A 26,642-nucleotide genomic window follows, 5' to 3' on the forward strand; every position below is an offset into this window, starting at 1 on the left:
ATAAATATTTTTTTTCTGGTACACCGGTAGATTCCAAAACCGCCATGTCACACTGCCTGTACCAGTTCTGAGTGTTGGTGGCCTTTGAAATCAGTGGTGGATGCAACAGAGCTGACGACAGTTTATTTCCATTTTTCCCCTGATAAATCAGGTTACACACATGTTCATAGTCACTAGCCTCACCCAGAGTTATTATTTTCCTCTTAAAATTGCCTGTTTTAGGTGAGGAGGGGGGGTTGAAAGCATCTTCCTCCCTTCAGAAATCAGTCCCTATAGAAAACATCGGTCACCTTTCCCGCAGTCTCTTTAAAGGAATGACTGATACATTCTTTTGCCATCCTGGAAATTGCATGTGTTCTGGGTAATCCATTGATCAAGGAAGCTACGCTGTAGATTGGAGTCCTTTTGCTTTTCCAGATGTATTTTGAGTCCAAACCAATGGGACTGAGGAGGGGAGAGGATACTCGCCATATTTTCTCCTGATTTGGGTTTAGGGAGGGGAGATCCTATCCATTATATTCTCCTGGGTCTGGGTGGAGAGTGGTGGGGAAAGGGGAAGGAATAGTCTCCCATAATTTATCCTGGCTATGGGATATTTTGCTTGCGGATCATTCATTTGGCCTCTGCTTTGTCTGGGTGTCTGGATGGATCACATTTGTATCCCTGTCTTTAACTGCCTGCCCCCTCCCCATTTTTCCCTTGTTTTTTTTAAATAAATATTTATACTGTGCTGTACAAAATCCCAGTGCTTCTCAGCCCTCCAGGCCAGCATGTTGGCAGCTCAGAAAGTCACTTGGGGGACTCCCTGCCAGGTGACACCTCCCTTTGGCTCTCCAAGCAACTGACCAGTCTCTGAATATTCTGCAGTTCGTTGATGGAATCTTTCAGGGAGCTTTTGGGAGAGAGGGAGCCCCTCTGGCTGCTTGATTTGTGCAAAGGGAGGTCTGGGAGGGGGCTGGATTCCCTGCTGCTGCTGGGTTTGGAGCCTTCCGAGCCTTGGTTCAGGCTGGCGGGCAGACCGGTGGTCAGGAGGTTGGTGCTGGGTGGGATGGTGACGGGGATCTGGTACGGGCTGAAGCGCAGGCGAGGGCGGGTGCTGCTCAGGAAGGGATTCCGGGACAGGGAGCTGGCCGCAGCTGCGCTGGTTGCTGGCAGCGCTGAGGCGGCAGCGGCTGCAGCTGCCATATAGGTGTACGGATACGGGAAGAGTCCGCCAAAGGTGGGCATCGGAATTCCCTGCAAGAGAGAGACAAAGGAGGAGAGTTTTAAGAGCGCCAGGCGGTGGGAACTGGCACCATCGCAAGCTGAGGGGCAGGGGACAGAATCCCAGGCAGCCAGAAAATCCAGGTGAGCCCCCCTGAGACCTTTGAAATCAAGGGATTAGGAGAGAATCTACTGCCAAGGTAACAGGCCAAGAGAGCAGACTCCGGGTAAGAGGGGTTGGCACTTGCATCCAGTTCATTGGAAGGAAGCTGGGATGGGGAACCAACCAATGCCCCAGAGAAAGGACAGCAGGCCTGGGACCAGGGCATTCATCCCCAGGACCCAGGAGGAAGTCCAAGTAGCCAGGCTCCTGTGTATCGCTCCAAACGAGGAGCCCAAGAGACAGAAGCTTGTCTGTCAATTGTCTCTGCCTTGGGTGAGCTTCTCTGTCCTCTGGGAGCATAAATGACCTTCCGCCAGCAGCGCAAAATCAAGTCAAACTCATTAACTAATGGAAATGGAATATTTTCTTACAACACTCTCGCCCACCCAGCTCAGCACTTTCCATCCCTCTGGGCCAGGAGAGAGGCCACAAATTTGTGCCTCCTCTCTGCTGACAAACATCTGCCACATATCGGATCCTGCACCCTTTTATTCCAAATTTCCCACTGGAACAATACACCCTGTATGCAGCAAAAGAGATTTAAACATCAGGGAACCATGAAAGGAATCAACCTGCTGAAACAGTCCTGGGCACAGAAACAATGCCCTCTTAATTAGGCTGGGGCACTGCTCAAGCAATAGGTAGGGATGAAGGTAACCTGTTGAGTTCCTAAAGGATCTTGTAATAAATGGGGAGAGGATCAGACCTGATAAATAGAAATGAAGTTAACTGGCATGTCTGCTGGGCAGCCTGGAACCCCTACCAGAGAAAAGCCTGTTCAAAAGCTAGAGCAGTATCCCACAACCAGGCTCTGCCTTGAATGGGTCTCCACTAGGACATCAAAAGCAGCATCTTCCCTCTGGGCTGTAGCCTGTCTCCCATGTCTGTGCATCCTCACACAAGTTTAATCACATTAAGACACATAGTTAAGTAGGATCGGTAAATTAGACCGTTTAAATGACTTCTTGGTATATTTGGGTTGGGCAACACACACAAAACTCAGGATGCAACAGAAGAAGCCATTTTGAAGATGGCACAACCCTCGTTTTGGCCAATGGAAATAGGCTGGATCTTTCTCCCATTGAAGTCAGTGGGCAGAATCGGGCCCTTTCCACTTACTAGAGTTGCTCCCCCCCTGATTTGGGGGGACATAATGGGCCTTGAAGGCAGCTACCACCTCTCGCAGTGATCCAGCCTGCTGGGTTTGACTCAAGATTCACCCTGGCAGGGAGCACCCTGTTCAAAGCTAGGGAAAGGCACAGAAGTGGATAGGCGCACCCATAATTCCCATGTGTCTCCTGTTTGCAGTAGAAACAAGCAAGCAGCTGGAAAGTAATAACACTGCGAGGTCAGCCCGGGTTCCTCTCAGTCCTGGCTTCCTGCACATTATCGATTCTGACACACCCAAGGAGAGGCTGGAGCTAGACACGTTTTATTCTGTATCAGTTCAATGCCACTGTAGCTGGGGGTTTAAAACGGGGTCAGCGCCGAGCATCTCCACTGGCTGATGTGTTACCATTCAGATCTGGCTGCATCTAAACGAATTACAGTGTTACAGCGCCAAGGGGAGGGTGATATGAGCAATTATTGGCCGGAGACAAATGTCACTGATAGAAATCAAGGGACCCTCGGGTGGGCAGCTGAACAGCGTTGCTCCTGCAGAGGAAAGCAGGTGATAACGCCACTCTCAGGCGCTCAGTCTCCCCTGTCTCCCGGAGCGGCTGATTTATTGTGTTTTCAGAAGTCCCCTTCTGGCTAGCGAACCGCGCAGAACTGCTCCCCGCAGAGCAAGATCCGAAACATGACCTTGCTTCACCCCGCCGCATTTCTCCGGCCGGTGAAACAGCCGGGCCCTATCTGAAGCAAGCAACGCGGTATCGGATTCAATCAGCGACCGGGGAGGGGGATAGTGACGGTAACAACCCAGCCTCCCGCTACCCGGAGAGGGGGCGGGGGTGGGGGGGATGGCCTGGGGACACGATGAAAGAGCTGCCCCAGCCCAGCCATTGCTTCCCATGGCGAGCTGCTGGGCTCTGCCCTGGTACGAATAAAGGCGTGCGGGGAGAAGGGGCTGCCCCAGGTTCCGGACCCTCCCCCCATTTCTAAGCAGGAGATGGGGGGAGTTAACGGGGGCAATGAAGGGGGGTTAGATACGGAGGCAGATAGGGATAAGGGGGGTGAAATGGGGGATACATTCGCGGGGAAGGAGTAGATCGGAGTCCGGGTTGAGTTTGGAGGGATGTTAAAGGAGGGGGGGGACCGCGGCTTGTCCCAGCCCCTCCCGGGAGCCCCGCTTACCTGAGAGGCCAGCATGTGCTGGGAGAGGTGGAAGGGGAAGGGGGTGGCGCTCCCGGCTGCCCCCTGAGTCGAAGCCAGGGCTCCGTTCTCCAGGCCCCCGCCGGCCACCGAGGCCAGCAAGTGTCCCATGCCCATGGCGGAGAAGGCCCCGGGAGCTATGGCGAACTGCCCCGGGTGCAGGAAGAGCGGCTGCCCGGCGCCCAGCGGGTTAAAGAACTGCTGCCCGTGCAGGCCGGAGAGCGCCAGGCTCTGCAGGTGCCCGGCGCTCAGGTGCGGGGGACTGTCCGTCTGCACCATCAGAGGGGCGAAGGGCTCCTTGCTCAGCCCGCCGCCCTCCGCCTCCTTCTTGGAGGCGTCCAGCTCTTTCCGCCGCCCCTCGGGCTTGTCCTTCTCCAGCCCCTTGGGCTTCTCCGGGCTGGGTCTCTCCCGGCTGCGCTCCTCCGGCAGCCGCGGGCTGCTGCGCGGGCTGGTCTCCTCCGGGCCAGGGCTGGGCCCGCTGACCGGCCGCTCCTCGGGCAGCTTCTCCAGCTCCGGATCGCTTTCCAGGCAGGATTTCTCCTCTGCAAGGAAAGGGGGGGGGGTGAAACGCGGGCCTATCCCGTGCTCCGGGGGGCGCGCACAGCTGGGGGCCCACAGGAATCACCCCCAGTGCAGGCTGCCCTGCTGCTCAACCCCCTCCTGCCTCCTTTAATCACACACCCGTGGCAACCTGCCATCCCCAGCTCTGCCTGGGTCTGTTTAAACTCAGCACTAAACTGGGGGAGCGGGGTTTGCTGCTAAAATCCCCACCGTTTGGGGGAAAAAAACCCTGGTTATTCATTGAAGAAATTCAATCTATTTTCGGGGCGGAGGGAGGCGAGAATCAGACCTTTATGAACTGGTAATTGTGAGGCACAGGGGATTAGCACCGCTTTGCCAAACAAGAAGAACCTATTTGCTAAGGGTACCAAAATATATGACAGTTTCCTATCAATTAGCTTCATCCTCACACTGGTCTGCCTAGCTCACGACGTGCTCTGCGGGTTAAAAGAAAGCAAAAGCCCTCGAGAAAGGAAGGGGTATGTGCAGTATTAGAAAAGAATGGATTCATTTATGGTGGAGCTAGATTGGGTGTAAATGCACTTTACGGACCGATTAGAACGGGAGGGGGCTGTTCAGATTAAATCACCAGTCACCATGAAATAAGTATGGCAGGATCTGTTCTGAAAAAGCACTGATCGAAATACACCTAAATGTGTAGAGGAAAAATAGTGAATTGAACCTTATTTCCCCACAGAATAGATCATGCATACAAGCATCTCTGTAGCCTGAGGTAGCAAAGATCCCATTTTGGCAGGTAACTGCACACATCCGGATTTAAATAATATCGGACTAGTTGTGCTTCAGAGAGCAAAAAGTTTGAGGCAGCTTAAGTTAAATTCCTTGGTTTGAGGTATATATTCATTGCCGGTTTAATGGATTTAGCTGAAAAGCTCTTAAGAGGGCCAGGTGTGTCATAAACCCTGGTATTAGGTAAATAATATTTTTGCAATTTCATTAATTTTTGCAAGCCAAAGATGCAGACATAAAATAGAGGAAAGGGATTTTTTTAAAAAGCAGCAAATCCGCTGACAGTGTGTCAGTGCCACACATGGTAACTGAAAACTACAGTGAGAGAGCTGCTGAGTTTTATTTTCATTTACTAGATGTAAGCCTCCAAGTTCAATCCCGGTGTTCTCTCCTCTTAAAAATTAGGGTTTGTTGTGGGGGGGGGGGGTTAATTTACCTTTTGCAACGGGAGTAACCCTCCAGAAAGAAGTTCTGGAAGCCAGTAAGGCTTATGTAACATCATAATTACATTTATTGCAGCCTGTTGTTTACAAAAATTTACAACAGGAAAATGTTAGAATCTGTAAATAAGGTTTGCATTCCCCCCACCCCCCTAGCTACATTTCTTCAGTTGTAACATTTGGTTGTGTTGTACTGATCAACCTCTCTACCCTTTTCTCTTTTGGGTTGTGCAATTTCTTCCCAGTGGTCTGAACCCTGAATTTGCAATCAGTCCAAAGTGGGATGGAATTCACTCCACACCTGTTTTTAATCTGTATTTAAAAGCAGCACCTATATCATTGGAATGAGGACCCAAGACATACCTGAAATCTGTCACATCAGGAAAGTTACTTAAATTACAATTTTTGAATCTATTCTTTTCTTCCTCATCTTCCATTCCAGATTTGACTTACAAATACCTCTTTTGATTTGACTTAACAACCTTGGGGCCTCAGTTACACCTCTGTAAATTCGAAGCCATTCCTAGGAAGGCTTTAGGATGTAAATCAAATTCGAGTCTGGCCATTTTTGTTCAGAGAAGGCAAGAGAGAAAAATCACTGCTTTCCTCTTTTAACATGCTGAGTTCTGGAGTGAACTGTCTGTTTACCTCTGCTGCTGCGGTTGAGTCTCAGGGGACTAGGGGCTGTACCCAATGGGGAGTGAAGTGTATCGCGCACTGGGGCAGGATCACACGAGGAAGCATCGGATTCGCCCCCATCTCGGTCAGGTTTGCACTGCTCCTCATACATCCGCAGGGAGGGGAGAGTAAGCTGTTTCCTTCAAAAAGAAAAAGTCATTACTGAGCATTATCTCTGTGGTGCATCTCAGCAGATGCACTCATGGTTCCACCTTGTTATCGGGGATAGGGGAAGGTGGAATCGCTTCACGGCACCCGTTGTAAATATTACTTTGGGCTAAACTAAATCCCCACTGAAATCTCTCAAGAAACTTTTGGATTTCAAAAACAAAGGGAAGGAAGAAATAAATATCCACGTTACCCACTAGACTAAAATATTCTAGCTCCGATAACAATTTTACCTCTTTTCTCTCCTTCCATTGCCAGTATCTCTGAATCCTTTTGCAAACGGGTTATTATCGATTTTAAGTTGGGTGATCTGAAAACAACAACAACAATAAACTGCATAAATTATCCTAGAGACAAGGTTTTATGCAGAAAGGGTTAAAATGTTCTCTCTCTCTCTCTCTCTCTCTCTCTCTCTCTCTCTCTCTCTCTCACACACACACACACACACACACACACACACACACACACACACACACACACACTTTTGGACTGTGTGGAAATACATGTCAAATTGCCCTTTAAACCAGCAACGATGAGACAAATATTAGTCATTAAAAAGTGATGGGAAATAAAAATAAAGAGCAACCTTGTAGCTTGGTCGCTTGACCTGGGCTAACCTCCAAAGTTCAACGGTGCAGAATGTCAGTGTCCTATTTAGGTTCTGTTTCAAAGGGTTTGAAACACACAGGATCCCCGGTTTAACACACGGCGTGCGTTATTAAAAATGATGCTGAGGTTTGGCCTGAATTATTAATAGAGCTTTAATGATAGGAAGTTATTTTTCACGGCCCCCTGGAGGGAAGATGGCACTAAACATTGCTGTGTTGGTTAAAAGCTATTCTTATCTCTCCCAGAGACTAACTTCTGGTGCTGGCGACATGAGGGCATTCAATAATTCATGCTTTTGAAATATGTCCCCTCGCTGGTTGCTTTAAAAATGCATGTTTGATCTGCTCCACATTATTTCTGTAAAAACAAATTGCTTAATCCCGCTTCTACTTCCCAGTTTTTCCACCAAGCAGGTTTTATTTTGTGCCAATATAGACAGCAGGGAAGAGGCAGTGCATACCTAGCAAGTCCCTTTCCAGCCCTAAAGAGCCCTCGCTCCACTCATCCATCTCCCTTAAACTGCACTGATCAAAACTACCGCTCCAGAGCAGGGTTTTATTCTGCAGAGATGAGCAGCCAGTGGCGGCTGGGGATACACCCTCCGATCTTGCAGACCTGCAGAGAGAGAGGGGTGTGTGTGTGTGTGTGTGTGTGTGTGTGTGTGTGTGTGTGTGTGTGTGTGTGTGTGTGTGTTTTTTTGCAGGATGGTTCCCTAGTGCATGGAGCTCAGCAGAAAGAACCAGGCTGCAGAAAGTGCTGAGTTGCGTTGCGGTAGCTTGCGGTGATGCTGCAGCCTAAGTGTTCTGTAATCGATTGTGACTCTTCGCCATAAACTTTACGAGGGAAACAAGCCCACCAGGACCCTCAGACAGGCCTGTCAATTAACATCAGCCGCCAGGAGTGGAGGTGCCAGTCAGCTTTTAGGTGTGGGGGGGGGAACCTCTTGGGAAAGGGTTGGTGGGGGTGTTAAAAACCGGTCAAGTCTAAAGAACAAAACCCAGCTAAAGCACCACCAGAATCAAAGGTTTCCCGCCCATCTCCAAAGCTTTGCTTGCTGTTCTCACGTGAAAGGCTAACCCTGCTTAATCTGGAAAGATACTGAATTAGCCCGTCTTCTTGGTCATTGAACTGTGCTCCTCAGCAAAGGCTGCCTTTAGAGGTAACTCCCTCCAACCCTCTTCATGCTTCATCATTTCCATCTCCTCAGTATCTGAAAGCTACTGACCAAAAAAGAAAAGAAAAAAAACCCAGGCTCCCGGGAGGGGGGGGGAAAGTGGGGTACTGCCTCCTCACGTGGGGGCACCTGTCTGAAATCTCTCCCTTCTGCTCCCCCAAGCCCTGCCCCCCGATTTGTCTGAAGCCCGAGCAGCATGTGTCATCCGGCTGGCGCAGGCAGAAGCAGCAAACACACACACACAATTCACTCCCGTCTTTGATTTTTATCTCCCCCGAGTTCGCAAACTCGATTTCCAAATAGTTGGACTCTTTAAAACTAACAACCGCGAGCGAAACAGGCTAATATTAGTAGGTGGCAGCAGAACGGGAGACTTATAAGGGCATTGGAGTCCTTGTCCAAATCCCATTGCCTGGATTCCTCCTCGGGGGATCCTGAGCCCATCCTGAAGTCAGGGATTTCAGTGGCCGCAGGATCGGATCCCTGCATCTGCTCCAGAATAAAAGGTTAATTGACACAACAACCCCCTCACCTTGTCGTTCTGATACGCGGTGACTGCTATGAAGTCCGTTTCAGGGAACACATAGGTCCGGAATGTGCTGTACGGAAGCTTCAGTATGTCATTGGCTCGCACTATATGAAACCTGGGCTGGTACTTGTGCATGGAGTTCAGTATGGTCTGTGGGTTAGGAAAAGAGCGAATGACTGAAATCCAGCAAATACAAACCAATCTCCCCTGCAGAATTTCTAGATCCAGAGCCTGCTATCAAATATTAAGCAGGTTTCCCCCATTCATGCCAAAAGGAGTTTTTCCCCCCTGTTATAAGAAGTCATTTTTTTTACAATCTGGCTTCTGCTGATCAGGACACTTGGAAGAAAAAGGCTTGTTGCAATTTCTTTGTAAATGCTCTTTAAAATTGCAGGCTGATGACTGCAATGATAAGGAGGCAAAATCTCTCTCCCCAGATTATTACAATCCTGAGAATGAAGGGAGAGCCCAGTCTCCACTGCATATTTTCTAGCAATCTATATCAAACTATCTCACGCAATGCAGAAGTGGGTTCACTTCAGTTGACTGCAACAGAAAAAAATATGTTCCCAAGTAAGCTACTGGAATAGCGAAAGGATTGTTTCACGCCACGATCCACGTGGATTTTATGTTTTAGATGAAGATATTACAGATGAACAAGCATTTGCTCCCCAGCCAGGTGTCTGAAACTGTCGCCAGTAGTCAAAGCAATTCTGTATTCCTTCTTTCTTTTTTTTTTAATTTTAGAGCATTTGGAAATATTTCTAAACCAGAACCACAATTTGAAAGAAGAGTCAAATACACATTTTAATTAGCTTAAATTGCTCTGAAAAAGAATACAATTGTTGCGAATTCTAAATTATTTTCCCCCCATTTCAAATCACACAACTAAAGTATTTCTTGCCTGTTCTTGATGTAATAACTCAGTAACCTGATGCGTTCAGGATTAAATGCGATATTACCGAAACAAATTTGTTGCTGGCTGGTGAATTCTTAATTATTGTAAAATACTATTGTCCAAGTGGCTAAATAATTGTCACTTCATTTTGCTGTACAAGGCAATAAAAAAATTTTTTAACCCCAAAATAGTCACCTGCTGGTGACCTGTCAGATCAATATTATATTGATGTAATCTAGACAGGATTTATAAAGGAAATGGTGCAAAAATTCCCATTCAGGCTGTAAATCTGCATTCCTTAAAAAAAATTCATCCCTTCCGTGACCAGATGGCACAGACTAAACCCTGATCTTTCCGATTTAATACACGCCAGCCTTTTGAGAACAACACACACCAAAAATATTTAATTGATGAAGAGGAACCGTTAAAAATGGTAGATCACACTAGCTTCCCTTAAATAATAAAAAGCTATTTTTGATACTCTCTCGCTATTGATTTACACTTTGCATTCTCCAAACAAAACGCCCTGTATTGTCAAACGGTCCAGTTCTTGTCCTAGCTAGAAAAAGGATCTGGATCCTTATTCACTCCTCACCTGAGAGATTTTTCATGCCTTCTATTGCCCATATTGCTGTTGGGTGCAGCCCCCACCCACTCTTGAGTGGGCGCTGACTGCCTGTGGCATGGATTGACTGACAAACCACCATCTCCAAATCCCAGTTAATTACCATATCAAAACCATAGGACGATGAACTTTCTCTTTATCGCCCCAAATGCTTGTCCAAAGGCTAAAGACAGCTTGTTTGTTAGCTCTGATTCCCTCCCTCCGCGCCCCCCTTCACCGGGCATTAATGGAAGAATAAACATCTCTCTCCCTGGTTCAGATCCGCTCTATGCTGTGGATATTTGCAAATGGCTAAGACACTTCGATTTTTTTTATCCACTAGGCGAGGAAGATGATCAATAAAAAAATAAATAGGAACATTTGATAGACTTTAAAAGATGCTTCTCTGCAAGGAGACTCTGCTTCCTGGAACAACAAAAGAAGCTTTCCATACACCCAGAGAAACTAAGTACAGGTGGGTCACTTCAGCCATTTATCAGCTGAAACATACCAAGACCGGTTTTAACCAAGATCCCCGAGATACCGAACTTTGCAGCTGACACCCAGCCTTGCCCATATGCGGGCAAGCATCTCCTTCAGTTGCACCTGTAGGGCATGGCTACCCTGTTGCCCTCAGACACCTCGTACCTTCCATTTAAAGGGGGGCGATTTTGCATCCAAAACCAAACCAAACAGGGGTTTATGAAATGACCCTCTATTTTCCTTTATTGCTCCACCAAAAAGTCCAGTGATAAAAACGGTCATTCATATTGAAAACCTCTCAGAGATCACAGTCTCCCCCGACCTCATTTCGGCAATTGTATTTAATCCCAAATCATTTTTACAGCTGTAAACCTCCCACCCCCCCACACACACTTTCTCATACACACCGTCCCAATCTGGTCTGCCAAGTAAATTGCACTGCAGTCTCGCAGTGACAAGTGTTAGAGCAATTATCATTATAAACTCAGGTAATTGTATGACACTGCAGGCAATCTCCTAGCCATTCCAGCTCACGTTTAAATCCAGGAGGGTTTACAGTGAGTGAGGACTGGCAGGATCAGGCCCAGTGAAGGAAATTGATCGGGCATATTTTAAGGGAGGAAAATGAGTTGTAAAAGTGCATTGGCAGTCACCTGCGTGAGTCAGACATGAAGCAAACGGTGTAAGCATTTAAACCCACAACGCCATGTTCTTCAGAGTTCTTCCTTCCAAAGCTGATTTAAAAAAAAATTTCCATTTGTTGTTATGGCGCAGAGCCTGTATCCCCCTGCACCACACTGTTTAATGGGTTTTACAACATGGTTTTCCATAACTCAGCCTGGCACTGAAATGGGGATATGGCAGAGTCCTCTCCAAATGATAAAACCCATGACATCTATAACATTCAACCACTTCCATTCACCCTCCGCCCAACCTTAGACATTTGAGGCGGTGAAGTTAGCATGTGCCTAACACGACGAGAATCCTTTCACATTTACAACATGTGTCTGAAATTCGCAATTCATACCGACTCAGAGGCCCCAGAGAACATGTTAGGGGGTGTGTGTACGCACATACACACATAATCGACACGGCGATTAATCTTAATTAAGAGTGATGGATCCCATGCATTTTAAGGCCCGCCATGTGTGTTATGAATTAAAATGTCGTGATAAGAGCTGGTGATTTACTGTTTACAGATGATAAGCGCACATTCAAATTGTGCTGTCTGCTGGGAAAAATATGTTGCATATTTCTAAGGGGGGCAGTTAAATTCATGGCGCAGGCACCCTTGCTTTCCTCCGTTTTGATAAGAGGTGGGTTCTTCTGGGTCCATTTTTAGCGAGTACATAGGAACCTCGTAAACGACAATATCTGATGAGTAAGTTCCCAGAATTTTGACGCGGGTTGGCTTTTTCAAACAAACCCCGGTGATCGATAGATGTCTTTTGAAATGTGCCCACTAGAACTACGTTTGTTTCCCTTTGCTCCTTGGTGAAGACAGCGGCTGGTTTTTGTGGGGTTTTTTCTTAAACAACCCATGTATTAAGATGCAGTTTCTGTCTCACTCATGCCTAGCTTCCCAGCTGCACAAACACGCCACACTTAACGGGCAGCTAGCGAGACATTCGTGGCAATGCCAAAAAGCTCCCTGCACCGTCACAGCCCGCCCTAAATATGACCCCCACAGCCCCCTGTCGAGGTGATACTTACAAATCCGTGCTTGTCCGAGATATTGTTAGTGAGCTTGAGTTTGTGAAAGGCAACAGGTTTCGCCATCCACTGCTCCCCTGTGGCAGGGCTGTCCGGGTGGATGTACATACGCTTGGGCATCTCTGGATCCGCTTTCCCGGCTACCATCCAGCGAGAATTGTGGAATTTATACCGGCAATCATCCGCAGCCACTATATCCATTAATAAAATGTACTTGGCCTTCTTGTCCAGGCCGTTCACACGCACTTTAAACGGGGGGAACATTCTCCTAAGGGAATAAAAGACAATAAGAGAAAGAGAATGGATTCGTATTAAAAATAACCCGAAGCACTACGGAGTTTGCTCGCTTTTGTTACAAAACACCAGAAGAGAAGCAGCAGCAGAGTCTGAGACCTATAACCCGCAGGCTGCGGGCACTGCGTACCCCCAGCCCTGTGTCTCTCTCTGGGTTTGCATCCATTGTGTGCCCACTGCGAAGTAAACTGGAAATGTCGTTACACTGTAGAGTCTAGATCCTGGGCCTCCGCTTTCAAAACGGCAGAAGTGAATTTTTAAAAATTAACTCACACCGAACTAGCAATTTGGAACAGGTCTGTGGTCTCACAACTGCTATGAAAATCAGACCTTCTTGTAGAGATTAAATCCTGGTTCAGGGAGCCTGGTACAGGTCCGAAATCTACGTCCTGGGCTCTTTCGAGTTTTGCCATGTTTTTAAAAAGTGCACACACCAGGTTTGTCTCTCTCTCCCCCCCTTTAATCTAACCATTCAAATCTTTACATTCAAAGTTTCGCTTCATTCGCATGACAGAAAATGAGCAAAAAAGGTCGAAATCTCAACTTGGATTTCTCAGGAAATTGAGACTAGAGATCAAAATTCATTCTGGATACATGTTAAAGCAATTTCCTTCCCCTAAAAAAACCCAAAACTAAATATTTTCACGGAGCAAGTTTCTAAGAATTTGGGAAAACAATACCAACGCTGAATTGATAAATACCCTATCTGTAAAATAAAAGAGAGCTAATGCAAAGATTGAAGGCAGAGATACCTGGAGTGTGTGGGTGGGGAGATGGGCTATTGCAAACCTATTTTCTTAATGTTTATTTTTCAAAGGGGCTGTTAATATTTAAATACAGGTATATGGAGGGGAAAAGCCAACTCTCGATATTGGTCAGTCATGCAGTGAAGAAAGTGCTGGAGCACCACATATACCAAATCGTTTCCAAGTTACGAAATTAAACAAGTAGAAACTACTTAATCTGAGGGCAAGGTGTTCAATTGCTGTATACACACTGGATTTGGAATCTTGCTTCTTTCTTTTAAAAAATGAAAGTGGGGGAGAAAATCCACGAAGTCCAAGCCACCCCCTAGCCCTCTATTTCTTATTTGTACTTCAGTCACTGAATCAGATTTTCCCATCAGCAGCTTCCTCCCACCCTCGGGAGGGGGGGAAATGGTAAATAAATACAAATAAATTAAGAAAGAAAAATCCCCAATCCGGTTTGCGGGCCCCTTAATCAGTGAAATCGACTCATCCTGAACGTGGCTTCTTTTAAAAAGCATCTAAGTCACAGGTGCAAGGAGGGGGTGGAAGAGTGGGGGATTGTACCACTTGTAGTGGCCCTTGTGCAGCTACCAAGCGGGGTGTGTATTGGGGGAGGGTGTTCATACCTTCCTGACTTGGTGATCACCATCTCTGTCCCCAACTTGTGAAACTGGTCCCAAAGCTCTTTGGCTTCCAGAGTCACTTTGGGGTCGTCCTCGACCTCCTCCTCCGGCTCCAGGCTCTTGAGAGACCGCAGATGGGCTGCCTGGTGATGGTGCCCCAGGGCCGAGACGTGCAGACCGGCTTCTGCCGCTCCAGCCAAAGTAGGGTCGGGGATGGGTTTCGCCAGCGCCGCCGGAGGCAGAGCCAGAGCCGGGAAAAAGGACGGCTGGGCTGCCGCTAGGAAAGCTGACATGGGGAAATCGGCTGGTCTGGGAGCGTGGAACGGGTGATAAGCCATTGCAGTCCCTGTGAAGGCTGGATCTCTCATCGGTGCATCCACAAAGCCAGGAGAGAAGAGGGGATCCCTCGCCCTGGTGTTGGCCCAGCGAGGAGGAAAAGGCAGAGGCGGGTCAGAGCAGCTCCCGGCGGCGGACACTCCCCGCTTGCAGCTGGAGATAGTGGTAGCTCCTTATATTTTTTTTGTTGTCGTTGCAGCGAGGCGAGCGGGCGCTGGGCTCAGTAAAGTCCTTCGCCGGACTGAAATAGAAACCAAAGCCGAACCGCGGCTGTGGCCCGGAACGACGCGGGGCTTTCAAAGGGCTCCCCACCGCAGCGAGTCGGGGGGGGGGGGGAGGGACGGCCACCACGGCGCCCCCGGAGAGTCAGAAAGGCGCGCGATCCGGATCCACCGCTGGCCAGGCTGCGCTGGGCGAAAGGACCCGGAGCGGAATGGTTAGATCTTGTCCTGATCTCTGTAAAACTGTGACTATCTCACATGTCCTTCCTGCGCTGATCCCCTCGCTAATGAGCCAAGCCCCCTTGATTGCTGATTTTACGCGTTTCAGACCAATTGTGGATCTCCATAGGCGTGGTTTTGACAGCTCCGGCCAAGATCTGGGGTAAGCGGGGGGGAGGAGGGAAGGGAAGGGAGGGAGGGAGGAAAGGAAGAAAAAAAAGAAGGTGTCGGAAGCACCGGCAGTAAGAAAACATGTCAACAGAATAAAATATTAACCAATGACAGAGAAAAGTGCTCGAAATCCCACCCCCCAGCTCCTTTCCGCATACCGGGTCAGCGCTGAATTTGCTGCCGGCGGGGAGCGCTTCGCAGGCGGAGAAATGCTGACAGAAGCACCGGGGCAGCCCGGAGAGTCGTGTGGAAACCTCAGGAGAGACAGGAGCTAGCCCACATCAGAAGTGCAAAGCAGAGCGCGCGCGCACACACACACATACACACACACATACACACACACACACACACAGAGCTTCGCCTGGGCGGGAGCAGGGCAGGAGTTGCACAGATTAAAAAGTCATAGAAGTGGCGCGGGGGGATATTACGTGTAAATGCGCCTTAGGCATCTACAAGCGGGCGTGTTCCCGTGTTTTTGTGTGTGTGCATCGAGAGGGCGGTGTGCGCACACATCTGTGCTAAGATAGTGCGTGTGCATATACGCCTGTGTGTGCTAGCAAGTTGTATGTGTGCGCGTGATGTGTGTACAATGATAGAGAAATCTGAAAGCCACCCTGCCCTCCCCCATACAATGCAGTCATCAAGCTGTATTGATTTAACGTGCCTTGCAAAGGGCGTGCTGGCTGTGTGCTTTAAAGTGGCTTTTGACTAGCAGTTCAACGCCCGGACTCTTCTTTGCAACCCCCTAATTTTATAAGAAGTAGAGGGCGGGCGGGCGGGGGACAGAGAGAAACTCTATCACTCCAGCCCTACGCCAGATACTGGACACTCAATCTAGGTGGGGCCCACCACCGCGAGCGGTGCAGGCCAATCGATGCAACTGCGAAATGCTGCTGAACTTAGCAGACCGCGAAGGGCGTCAGAGCAGGCAACTGCGAGGCACCGGGAGGCTTGAACTATTTGGGGGCTGCCGCGCGGCGCATGGCCGTTTTAAATCCCTCGCCTAGGTCGCTGGCAGGCGGCGTTCAGCAGGGGATGGAGCTCCAGAATCACACGCCAAAAGCCCCGGGGTGAGTGATGACCAGCCTGGACCGCGGCACCGGGGTTTGTTTTGCAACTCATTGAGTTTTCTGGGGAAGTGACACCTGGGGGGGGGGCGCTGCTTTGTGCCCGGGGATGGGGCTGATGAGGATCAAACATTGAAGGGGACCCAGGCAGTCACCCATCTGTTCTGGGGGAGTCAGTCAGGCGGGGGGAAGGGGGGTTTCGTTTTCTCAGTGGGAGCGATATCAAGGCACCGTCCGCTGCTTCTCCTGGCGATGTGTGTGTGTGTGGGGGGGGGGGAAGATGGCAAAGCCTCCAGCAGGAGAGGGTTTGATAACAGAGGGAATTTAGGGTGCTGCAGGGAGACAATGATAGTCCCTTTAAAAAATTCCGCAGCCTGCTGACTGCTGAGTTTTACCCAGGATTTTAACTAATCCCCTGACAAGTTATTCATCAGTTTTCCGCGTTAAAAAGCCCCCCCTGGTCTGCATGCTTCAAGGTTGGCTCTTCCCTCCCCGGGAAGACTGATCCGGAGAGTTTGTTTACTGGGCGCCTAGATGCAGATAATCTTGAAGGAAAATCCTGAGTCTGTTTGCAAAGGGATTATGGCCGGGCACCCCCCCCCTTGATAGATAGTCTGCTAGAGGGTGTCACCCGGAGGGGTTAAAGGCGCAGGAGCCATTGTTTGGGGGTGGGGAGGGTGTGTGTGTGTCCCTTTTAAGAGGTCCATTTGGAGATCTGTTCTGATTAACCGGGGGCTGCGTTTGCTGAAGAGGGGCTTGGCGCCAGGCGGCTGAGACTCCACAATAAAGACCCGTCTCTTGTCACTTCATATTTACCCAAAAATCTTCAAACAGCGCCCTGCAATCCTCCCAAGGCTCCTGTCCCTGCCGCCTAATCGTCGGCCCAGACGCTTCCCTGGGAGATTGGGGAGGGGGGCGCCGGGAGATCGCCCCCCTCCCACCCCAAGGAACTGTCCCAAGCCCCCAATAATCCCGATGGGCGCAGTGCAAATGCCGGTCCCCTCCCTCCTCCTCCAGAGAAATGCCTCTCCCCTTCCCCTCCCCTGCACGCCTCAGGCTGGTGAATAGAAGCGTGTGACCCCTAGATGGCCGCCAAGGCAGCCTGTGAGTGCCCCTGCGCGGGGAGAGCCCGGAGGGGGAGCGAGATTCCGCCGAGCCCGGGGCTGTTCCCAGCTCCAGCTTTCTACGCCTTTCCTCCGCGGCGCGCAGCAAAGCGCAGGCAGGCTAGAGGGAGCTTCCTCCAGCAGCGGCAATCTGGGATCGCTGCAGACTGGAGGGGAGGCCTGGGTCCGTCTCACTCGCCTGCTGCGCCGGGAAACAGATCTGGCCCTCCGGAGCAAGGGCTGGCCCTGCTGCCCTTAAGGCGCGGTGCGTGCGAGGCACACGCAGGGTACCGGGCACCCGCCCGTCCACAAGGTCATGCCTGGCTCTGCATCATCCAGAGACCCCGGGCCGGCTGCAACCTCTGGCCAGCGGCGAACCTAGGCCCTTACTCTGCCCTGTCTGCCTCCCGTAATCCGTGTCACTTCCCTGTACGCTTGTGCAAGCAACCCCCGTTCCTTCCTTCAGGGCTGGGGGCGAATTCACTGCTGCGCCTGCTGGGGAGTTGATCCTGGTCTGTTCTCGCTTAGCCAGCCAGGTGAGGACACAGGCTTGGGGCTGATGGCGAGATGGAGCAGCAGGAACCTAAAGCCAAGCAAGGATCAGCTCCCCCCTTACCCCCCAGTGGTTGTTACATGTTGCTGGGTTGCCGAGGGCCGCCCCTGACTGGCGCCACAAGGGAAACCGAATCAAAGCCCAGCACTTGTTATCCAGGACACTTCACAACATGCCATTGTCCTGCGGCAGGTTCGCCTCTTGCCATTGTCCAGGGTGGTTTTATCGCTCCCTTCCTTGCTGCTTGATGGGGGAGGATAAGAACCCAGCCTGGCCCAGCCTGACCCCTTACAAAATCCAAACCCACACCCTGGATCTTGCGACCTGCTGCTGAGGCCCGGAAGGAGCTGGAGTAGGGAGCAGGGAACGCTCAGAGGGGTGCGGGGGATCACTGGAGCTCACCAGAGCGCAGGTGATTGTTAAAGCACCAGGGGAAGGTGTTAGGATGGGGGGTCAGGACGTGTTGACATTTAGACACAATTTGGACTTTGGATTTTCGCCTCTGCGGAAATGTGCTGACGGCAGCGGCATTCCAGTCCAAACAAAACGGGGCTTTTGCCGCAAAGCAAAATCGGTGCGTTTTAGTCCGGGGGGCTTTGCAAACAGCCCAACGGGCAGCTCTGGTGCTGAACGTCCTAGGGACTTTCACATCTTGTCTGAAGGCGCAAAACGCAAACTTCGAATCTGGCTGATAATAAGTGCAGCTGTTGTGAATTAATGCCGACCCCTTTACAAAGCAGCTCCCGTGCAATAAATAAATCATCTGAATCATCCCCTTACTCCATCTCTGAAAATCCTACAGAGGATTGTTTTGGGGAGCCATCAATGTATATTCTTCTCTGCTGCCTGAAAGAGGTCAGGGGCGGTTGCATGCCGCAGTTCAGAGGAGGTGATGACTGTAAACTGCTTCGCTTACAAACACAAACGAAAGGCCAGTCCTCTCGCTGAAATTCGGCGTGACAATAATATTTCGCACTGGGTGTATTGAGGACATTAACTCGAATCAATCCAGGATCCTGTTTCACGGGAACCCGAGTGTCCTGGCCTTGTGAAGCCCAGGCTGATAAAGCTGCACATGCAAACCTGCAACAAGGCAGCCTCAGATCGAGAAAAAAATCACAGCTTCCCCCCGGTATCACCCAGAACAATTTACTCCGTGTTTTTAATTACCTCTAGCTGGGGGGGGGAAGTGTTAGAAAAATCTATTTGCAACAACACTTCTAAGTTTTCCAGAAAGGAGGCTGCTCCGATTCTTTACGCTCTCCTAATTCGTTTGAACAAGATACATAATAAAATAATAATAATGAATAATAATTAATCTCTCCTCTTGCGCCCACTCCAACACCACCACCATATCCAAGCCGTGCTTGGATATGTTATATCATTATAGATTAGGAACAAGGCAAAGAAAGAGGTGGATGTATATACCTGCACGGTGCCGAAAGAGATTCAGATCTTGTTTGATCAAAAATATCTTTCTCCTTATTCACCTAGGCAGCCGTAATTAACAATCACCGTATTCATTGAATCTGTTAATGCACCCGTGCTTCTTAAGACCCAGAGTTACTTATTCCTTTTTTATTCCTATAAAAATTCGATTGCATGACTTTGTTAGCTGCTAAAATCCCACACACAAAAGGGGGGTTTATATTCCGTATTACCCTTCTGTGATGGATCAAACTGCAGGGCTACCTGCACAGCACAGGACAGAGCAGTAGGAATTGCAGACCTTGCTAAATGTAAACGGAGAGAGAAATACTCTTCTGAAAATAATTTGTAAAAAATCAGCGTGAATACTAAGACTGAAGCCATGCAAATGCGTATCCCAAAGACAGTGGAACTGAGATGTGGGGCGGGGGGAGGGAGGGTTGTAAGGCACTTGAGATCTCCTTTACAAAAATTACAAAAAATCTCCCCCATAATGATTGTATGAGATTTTTGGCCTACTTGATTTTATAATAATTACGGCCTTCTACTAAATGTAGAGAGGTGAGATTGTGAAAGCGAATATGGAGGAGTCCTTTATCGTACATAGGACACCCCCACGTGGGATGGGGTTAATGGAGCACTATATGGGGGTTACATGTCTAGTATCACACCGCACGAAGTTCAGTCGGAAGCCAGGGGAAAGATTTGGCTTCTCTCTGCTCCACAAATACAAAGCAAGAACATTCTTCTTTTTGTCCTCTGCGTTTTGATCTAATCATTTCTCTGCCATTTCCTTCTCCTGTAACCTTCTGGGACTAGCTCTCTTTTTAATGATGACTTATCTTATATAAATAGAGACGATTTCTTAACAATAACCCCTATCCTCGAGGTGAAACAGTGGTGATGGGGGGATCAGGAGGGGAAAAGGGCCACTTACAGTTGTTTACAAGGCCTGGGTTTCTTTGCACGTCTTCTGTTTGTAGTTCCCCCCTCTTCCTCTTAGCCTTGGGCTTTACATCAGGATTGCAGATCGGGGAGCTAAAACGCGACACTTTATGAAACATGAAACAGACTCCCAGCATTAAGGGAGGCTTAGCTTAGATCACCAGCCGCTGTGGGTTCATTTCAAAGAGGAGAAGCCAGGGGGAAAGAGGAGAAAGAATCGATCATTACAATAGATTACTGCTATCCATATAAAACAATATGTTCAGCTTTCATACAGTGTGTCTGCTTGAAAACCCGCTGCCTGAATCCCAGGGTGTAAGCCTTGCAACAGAGTCTTTTAAGGAGATTCCTCCCTGGTGCCCCCAGTTAGCCGGGACAAAGCTCCCCTCCCAAAAAAGTTTAAGCAAACCTCTAAACTTTCAACCGAATTTCCCATTCCATTTTCTCTCTGCCCCTCTTTCATCTTTGCCCATCTCCACTCCTCGCCCCCTTTCTATTTTTAGCTTGTAGACTTAGGCCCTGGCGCCAGGCCGTTTAAGACCTGTCAAAGTCCTTCATATTTCCCTCATGTCACATGGACCTTTCGCTCTCTCCCCTCTTCATGCAAAGCCAGTCATTTGGATCTGGGAGTTCGTGAGCGAATGCAATTTGCTCTTCTCCACGACTGTGTTGTCTCTGTGACCTCAGTCAGCAGGGCTGCTGGTGTCCTGTCCTGTGCACTTAGACAAATTGCGAGTGATTGATGAAAAATAACAATTCTCACAAGCAGCAATTCCTCTCTCCTCTTCCCTCCTCCCAGCTTCAGCTCGGGCTCGATAGGGAATGAATGGGAATCTCACCAGACACAGTGAGCTCGGAGCAGAACACAAATGCACGTCACAGGTTGAAACAAACTAAGAGGGGCGAGAGAGGTAGGGTCCCGTCACTATCCCCATCAACGCTATTTGTTTGTTTCAACCTGTGGGGTGCATTTCACCAGCCTCACTAAAGGAGAGAGAGGCACAGGCAGCCATTTAATTATTGTTGAGAAAATTCAGTTTTCAGGAAAAGGGTTTTTAAAGGAAAATTGGCAGCTTTGCTTTTGCCAAATATCCCAGGAGCCCCACGGAGACAGAAATCAGAAATCTAGCCTCATGGCTAGAGGGGTGAAAACATTATCTAAGTTGTATCTGTTCTCCAGGACAAAGAAACCCAACGTGTAACGACCTCAACTAGAGACATGTGATATAAGGGGCCAATATTTCAGACCGCCTGGGATCCTAGCCTGAGCTGTCAGCAATAATCGATCTGAACTTTCACTGGAAGGGGGATCTCCTATCCCTTACCAAAAAAACAGACTCGATGGTGGTGTCCTTCCCGTATTGGCTCAGGATACAGAGATCTGCCCTTTCTGCCTGGATTGCAGGATCAGGAAGAAAACAGATAAGGTGGAGACAGCTGAGGGATTGCCATGGCTAATTTTAAGATAAATCTGGGTGCCATCAGCGCCTGGGCTGAAAATCGAGCTTCTGCTGACACTTCGCTAAGGGAAGGACCATGTCAATCCTCCAAAAGCAGGGGCGGGGGGGGCGGGAAGTACAAGGAAGGAAACTCAGAGCCAGGGAGTGGGGTGATTTTTAAGGCAGCTGTGATGAGTGAGAGCCGGACAGACTCAGACCGAGTTCTTCCTCTCGTGGCTTGGGGTGGGGGGCGAGAAAGAGTCAGGTGGGAGTGGGCTTGAAATACACGCCTGCCCCCACCCCTATCACCCCCCTCACTAGCACCCCAGGAGCACAGGAGACGCTGCAGTGAAGTGTTGTTAGTGACAACAGGCTGTTTGACCGGGGGGCTGGCTGGGGAGTCGCAGCTGCTCAGGAGCAAGCAAGAGCGACTTTCCGTCCTGCCGGAGTGACTCCTGCTTTCTGCTCTGCAGCCTGCGGCGGGATCGTGAGAAAAGAGGAGCACGTGAGATTCACCCTAAGGGGCGGCCCCCAAAAGGAACCAGGGAAGAAAAGGGGAACGATTTGGCAACGGCCAACAGGTGCGCAGAGTTACCACCCCCCACCCCCGGCTGGGTCTATAGCCCCCCTCCCTAGAGAACAAACGGCCTGGAGCCAGCGTGGGGAGGGCACTGTCCGCCCAGCAGATAATGTTAGATTGGTCCGTCAAATAGAAATGTAAAAATCGCCGTCTGTCTCTTTGTGCGGCTGCTCCACCTCGCGCTTTCCTTTCGGTGGCATTTTAATGACACCGGGCCACTTCCTAAAATAATAGGAGATATTTCATCTGGCAAACTGTCCGTGAAAAGGTACATTGGAAACACATTTGGAATGAACTGTAAATTGAGCCTATACTCCTAACATATATATATATATATATATATATATATATATATATATATATATATATATATATATATATATATATATATATATATATATATATATATATATATATATATATATATATATATATATATATATATGTGTGTGTGTGTGTATATATCAATCTACCTCTGTACATGTGTGTGTATGATCACTGAGAAAATAGACTTTTCTTTATTTTCTCTATACACACACACACACACACACACACACAAATTATACTCCTAATATATGCCTAATTTATATATATTGAGCCTATATATATATATATAATGTTAGGAGTACAGGCTCAATTTATATAGCTTAATATATAAACATTAGGCATATATTAGGAGTATAATTTGTGTGTCTGTGTGTGTATAGAGAAAAGTCTATTTCCTCAATGATCATACACACACATGTACAGAGGTAGATTGATATATACACACACAGAGGTAGAGAGATTTATATATATACACACGCATACCTACAGAGGTAGAGAGATCTACTTCTAGATAGATTAGAATTTAATCTATATTAATGATACATCTCAGTTCAAGGGCTGTTATTACCCAAGATGCCCTCCGGGTAAGTACCCAGGGCCCAACCCCCCGCCATGTATATGTTATTTTGAGGCGATAATTCCATAGAAGTAACAATAGAGGTTTAGCCCTGTGGCTTCGCTTCGCAAAAAGCCAAGGCGCGAACCCGTGGTAGGTGAGGAAAGAGCCGCCCCCTGAGCTGCAGTGAAGACACGTGCGCCCCAAGAGAGCGACCAGCTTAGAAACCTCATTTCTCTGCAACCTCGGTCGGGGAGCGTGACACAAAATGGGTCACTTGATTCCATGCTGTCCTAGAGCCCAACCGCTTAGACTAGAGAGTCTCAAGAATTAATGCGGTGTGCGCCCCTGGGATCCCGCTAGCAAAGCTGCTATGCGCCTACTTTAGCTCCGGCCGGGCAATTAAGCACCCTGGTCCCGGCGCCTTCCCCTGCCCGTTGCACCATTCCCTGCCACGGGGCAGGACATTGACTGGGTGCAAACCCCTCCTGCTCAGGGAAGCGCTGCCGTGTTTTGCCCTGCCTGGAGACAGGACAGGTCTGAGCAGTATTTCCCTCGCCCTCCTGCTGCAGAGATTAACACAGCCCCTTGCTTACTCCGGCTGGCGAGAACTTTTATTATTCATTATGAAACATGTCTAATATTTTATTCATCGCCTTTGTCTCTGTCTCCCTCTGAACACTGTACGGTTGCTTTTCAACAATCGGATTAATAACCTGAGATGCAGCAGCCTCCCTGGTTTCTGCCTAGCAGATGGGCTTGCCACTTGATTTGTCACTTCTTTGCAACATATGTTATTTTATACCCGCGCAAGCCGCGGAAAGCACTCGCAGTATTTGACAGAGGCCAGGCAATCCACTCCATGCAGGAGAAAAGTCTATTTCCTCAAAGATCACTCCCCTGAATGTCCAGGGTTGGTTGTAAAGCTGATTGTCTCTACACAACGCGCCTTTTAGCTTGGCCATGGATTGTTATTTTCCAGAAAGATTTTACCGGGCTCAAGTTGTTACCCTCCCACCCCGCCAGGGATAGCCCATGGGCCCCGAGTGTTCTGGAAGTCAACCGGGGCGGAGGAGGGGAGCAGAGACGCAGCAGGGAAGCCAAAAGGGTTGGACAAACCACTCCAGAAAATGCTGTCAAGGCAAATTGAATGGGGACCAGAGAAGTTGGGCCGAGTGGCCTGTAGATTTGGGGTTTTTTTAATCTCTCAAGAGGTGACAACAGTGCTTGTAACTCGGATCAGATTTAGATCCAGGGAAGACTGAGTGTGGCAAGTATCCATGAGTGTCACCCTTGCAATATATCCCTATCTACACACACACATGCTTTAAAGCCAGTCTGCAAAATCCCAGACACGGGTTCACCCTCACCCTTATTCTTCTCTCTTTACGTGTCCAAGAACTGCTCCCTTCCCCCTGGGCTGCCTCCCTTCTCTGCAGCGTCTGGCCTGGCAAACTCCCTGCCCTCCCACCCCTGCGGAGGCGGCGGAGTTGGAAACCCAATTACCACCCTAACATTCCAGTTTCACTCCGGCCTCCCGACTGCTCCCTGTCTCCTGCCCCGTCCGCTTCTCCTGTCGCCTTTCAGGCAGGGGCTCTGGGCCTTGGACCGGCAGGGACACCCCCCAGCAATCAAGGCAAGATCCTGGAAAGGCGATTCCTCATCCCTAAGAGGCGGAAATTTAAACAGCAGCACCGGCTATTTGCTCCTGACCAGAAACCGCCCACCCCCCAGCCCCAGCGTTTGCAGGTGGACTGGAAGAGATTCCTGCTCTCAGCAGTTTCCAGGGTCCTTTCTATAGCCCAGCACTGAACAACCTGGGTTTCAAGCATGCACATACTATAGTAAACTATGTACTTTTGACACGTACACATCCCCCCCCTTTGCTTACAGCCATGAACCTATAGGCTTTATTTTCCCTTTAGAGTTTAACTCTCTATTTGATGTCAGTTACGCCCTGAGAGAAATCCAGAATCGCCGCTGTTTGACACACACCTTAAGAGATACGAATCCATTTGCTTTTAGAATCGTATCCGCGCCCAGTTAGCAGCCGGAGATTTCACACGGACCTACCTCGCGATCTATTTTAGGGCCACATGTAAAATTGACCCGTCCATCTTCTCTTAGCGGCCGGTTTCATCTTTTCAGAAAGAACTGCGAGGAATCCCTTTAAAGTGCCCCACGTTTTTAATCCGGCGTCTCTAGCCCCTTTGCCGACTTCCACGACCACTTCCCACCACGTTTTTCAGACTGTTTAGATTTCTCTCCGCCTTTAAAGAAAATATTTCCAGTAATCCAGATTTCTGGAAAATAACAACACGCGGGGAGACAGAGACACAAACTCTACTGCACTTTATTTATCCAGGGTGGAGCAACGTATAAACACAGTGTCCAGACTGTTTGTCAGGAAAAGTTGCATGTAAACCTATTCCTTTGGCGCTTATCCCCCGGGACAACAAAGCCTCGGAGCCTCACATGTGCGGTGCAGGACTGTTGGCATTGTCAGCCCGCATTTCGGGCACCACGATGGGCGATTTCTACATCACGTCTGGCTTAGTTTAGACTTTAAGTAACAATGACTACTGCCATGCTCGTATGTTAGGGCTCGAAATCCTGCCAGGAGAGATGCGAGAGCCTGCAAAAGGGCAGAAGAGGAGAGGGAGGCAGAGCCAGCAGCATTCGGATCTGGGCACCAACGTTTGACCCTCTGGAGGGAAGTTCTCTACCATTCCTGGAGGGGGAAATGTCACCAGGAAACACTTGCTTAGTAACAAGGCTACGCTAGGGTGTTATAAGGCGGTGAGGGCTGCCAGGGTGGGAGTCAAAGGAAAGACACCCCCCACCCCCCAGTCACACGGTGTGTACAAAACTCAGATCAGCCACGCACATTCTCTGGATTCCTCCTGGCCTGAAGCGCGCGTGTGAGGCGGTGTGTATCCAGATCTAGCCATGTAGACAGACTGGATGTAATGGTCAGTCAGGGGAGATATTTATTTTCCACCCTGTACACAGCCCTCCCCCCCTTTTACCGCCACTATTTTCTAACGCTTTGATCATTGAGCTCTGACCTTGTTCTCAACAGTCCAGCAGGTTGATTGATTTTCAATTACAAAAGTCTTCACTGAGTTGGGACGAAATTAACCCTTTTTAGTGTGTGTCTCCCCCCTCCCATGGGACTCCAGCTCTGGGACTTCATTAACCCTTGCTTCGTTCACACTTGATAAACTAGACTGACGCATAAAAGCCAAATCGATCTATTCCCCACTGTCGGTCAGAAACCCGGCCCTTAGCCACACACCCAGCTCTGGCTCCTGTTCCGTTTCCTTAAAAGGTCAGACACAGATTTCCAATGGCAGCTTTTTCGAAATGCTCCGAAGGCTCGGGGCTGAGGGACCAGCCCCGTGCGAAACAGGAGCTGGTATTTAAAAATCGCTTCAAACCCAGTGTTTAAAAATTCCATTTGAAAAAGTATGTCAGAGCCCAGTACACTGGGCTATGCAGCATAATCAGACAAGGGATAATGGCATTACCCCTCACCTCATTATTCTAATGGGATCTGGGCAAAACTCAGGCAGTAACCTCGCCCTAAATCATACACGTGTGTATCTATTCGCATATACCCTACGCTCACAACTAATTAAAGTATAGGTGTATACTGTGTCGTTTGTACGCGCCTATCGCTGTGTGTATTATGTATATTTTGTAGAGACACCAGACCTGCACAGAAACAGCATTAGGAGCC

At 49.1% G+C, this 26,642-nt stretch overlaps 1 protein-coding gene across 3 annotated transcripts; it reads right to left on the bottom strand.

Annotated features, from left to right (window-relative positions):
- Nucleotides 1-25,053, bottom strand: TBX2 (T-box transcription factor 2). 3 transcript variants are annotated; one of them, XM_030536880.1, is made up of 8 exons: nucleotides 24,974-25,053; nucleotides 13,959-14,889; nucleotides 12,290-12,557; nucleotides 8,595-8,741; nucleotides 6,513-6,589; nucleotides 6,082-6,251; nucleotides 3,665-4,224; nucleotides 1-1,236 (listed from the first exon to the last, which is right to left on the bottom strand). In XM_030536880.1, the coding sequence occupies exons 2-8, from the start codon at nucleotides 14,321-14,323 to the stop codon at nucleotides 790-792; spliced, it is 2,034 nt and encodes a 677-aa protein (XP_030392740.1). In that variant the 5' UTR covers nucleotides 14,324-14,889; nucleotides 24,974-25,053; the 3' UTR covers nucleotides 1-789. The 3 variants fall into 3 exon arrangements, with proteins under 3 accessions (XP_030392740.1, XP_030392741.1, XP_030392742.1); XM_030536881.1 differs by lacking the exon at nucleotides 24,974-25,053 and adding an exon at nucleotides 15,061-15,103; XM_030536882.1 differs by lacking the exon at nucleotides 24,974-25,053 and having other exon boundaries at nucleotides 13,959-14,892.
- Between the last annotated feature and the right edge of the window lie 1,589 nt (nucleotides 25,054-26,642).

This window comes from Gopherus evgoodei, chromosome 17, assembly GCF_007399415.2.
Source record: "Gopherus evgoodei ecotype Sinaloan lineage chromosome 17, rGopEvg1_v1.p, whole genome shotgun sequence".
Taxonomy (NCBI): domain Eukaryota; kingdom Metazoa; phylum Chordata; order Testudines; family Testudinidae; genus Gopherus; species Gopherus evgoodei.

Excerpts from the sequence above, each read along its gene's own strand:
- TBX2 (XM_030536880.1), bottom strand. The coding sequence starts at position 14,323 with ATGAGAGATCCAGCCTTCACAGGGACTGCAATGGCTTATCACCCGTTC. Across the intron at positions 8,742-12,289 it reads TCTCGGACAAGCACGGATTT|ACCATACTGAACTCCATGCA; the intron begins GTAAGTATCACC and ends CCTAACCCACAG. Across the intron at positions 6,590-8,594 it reads CCGCGTATCAGAACGACAAG|ATCACCCAACTTAAAATCGA; the intron begins GTGAGGGGGTTG and ends TGTTGTTTTCAG.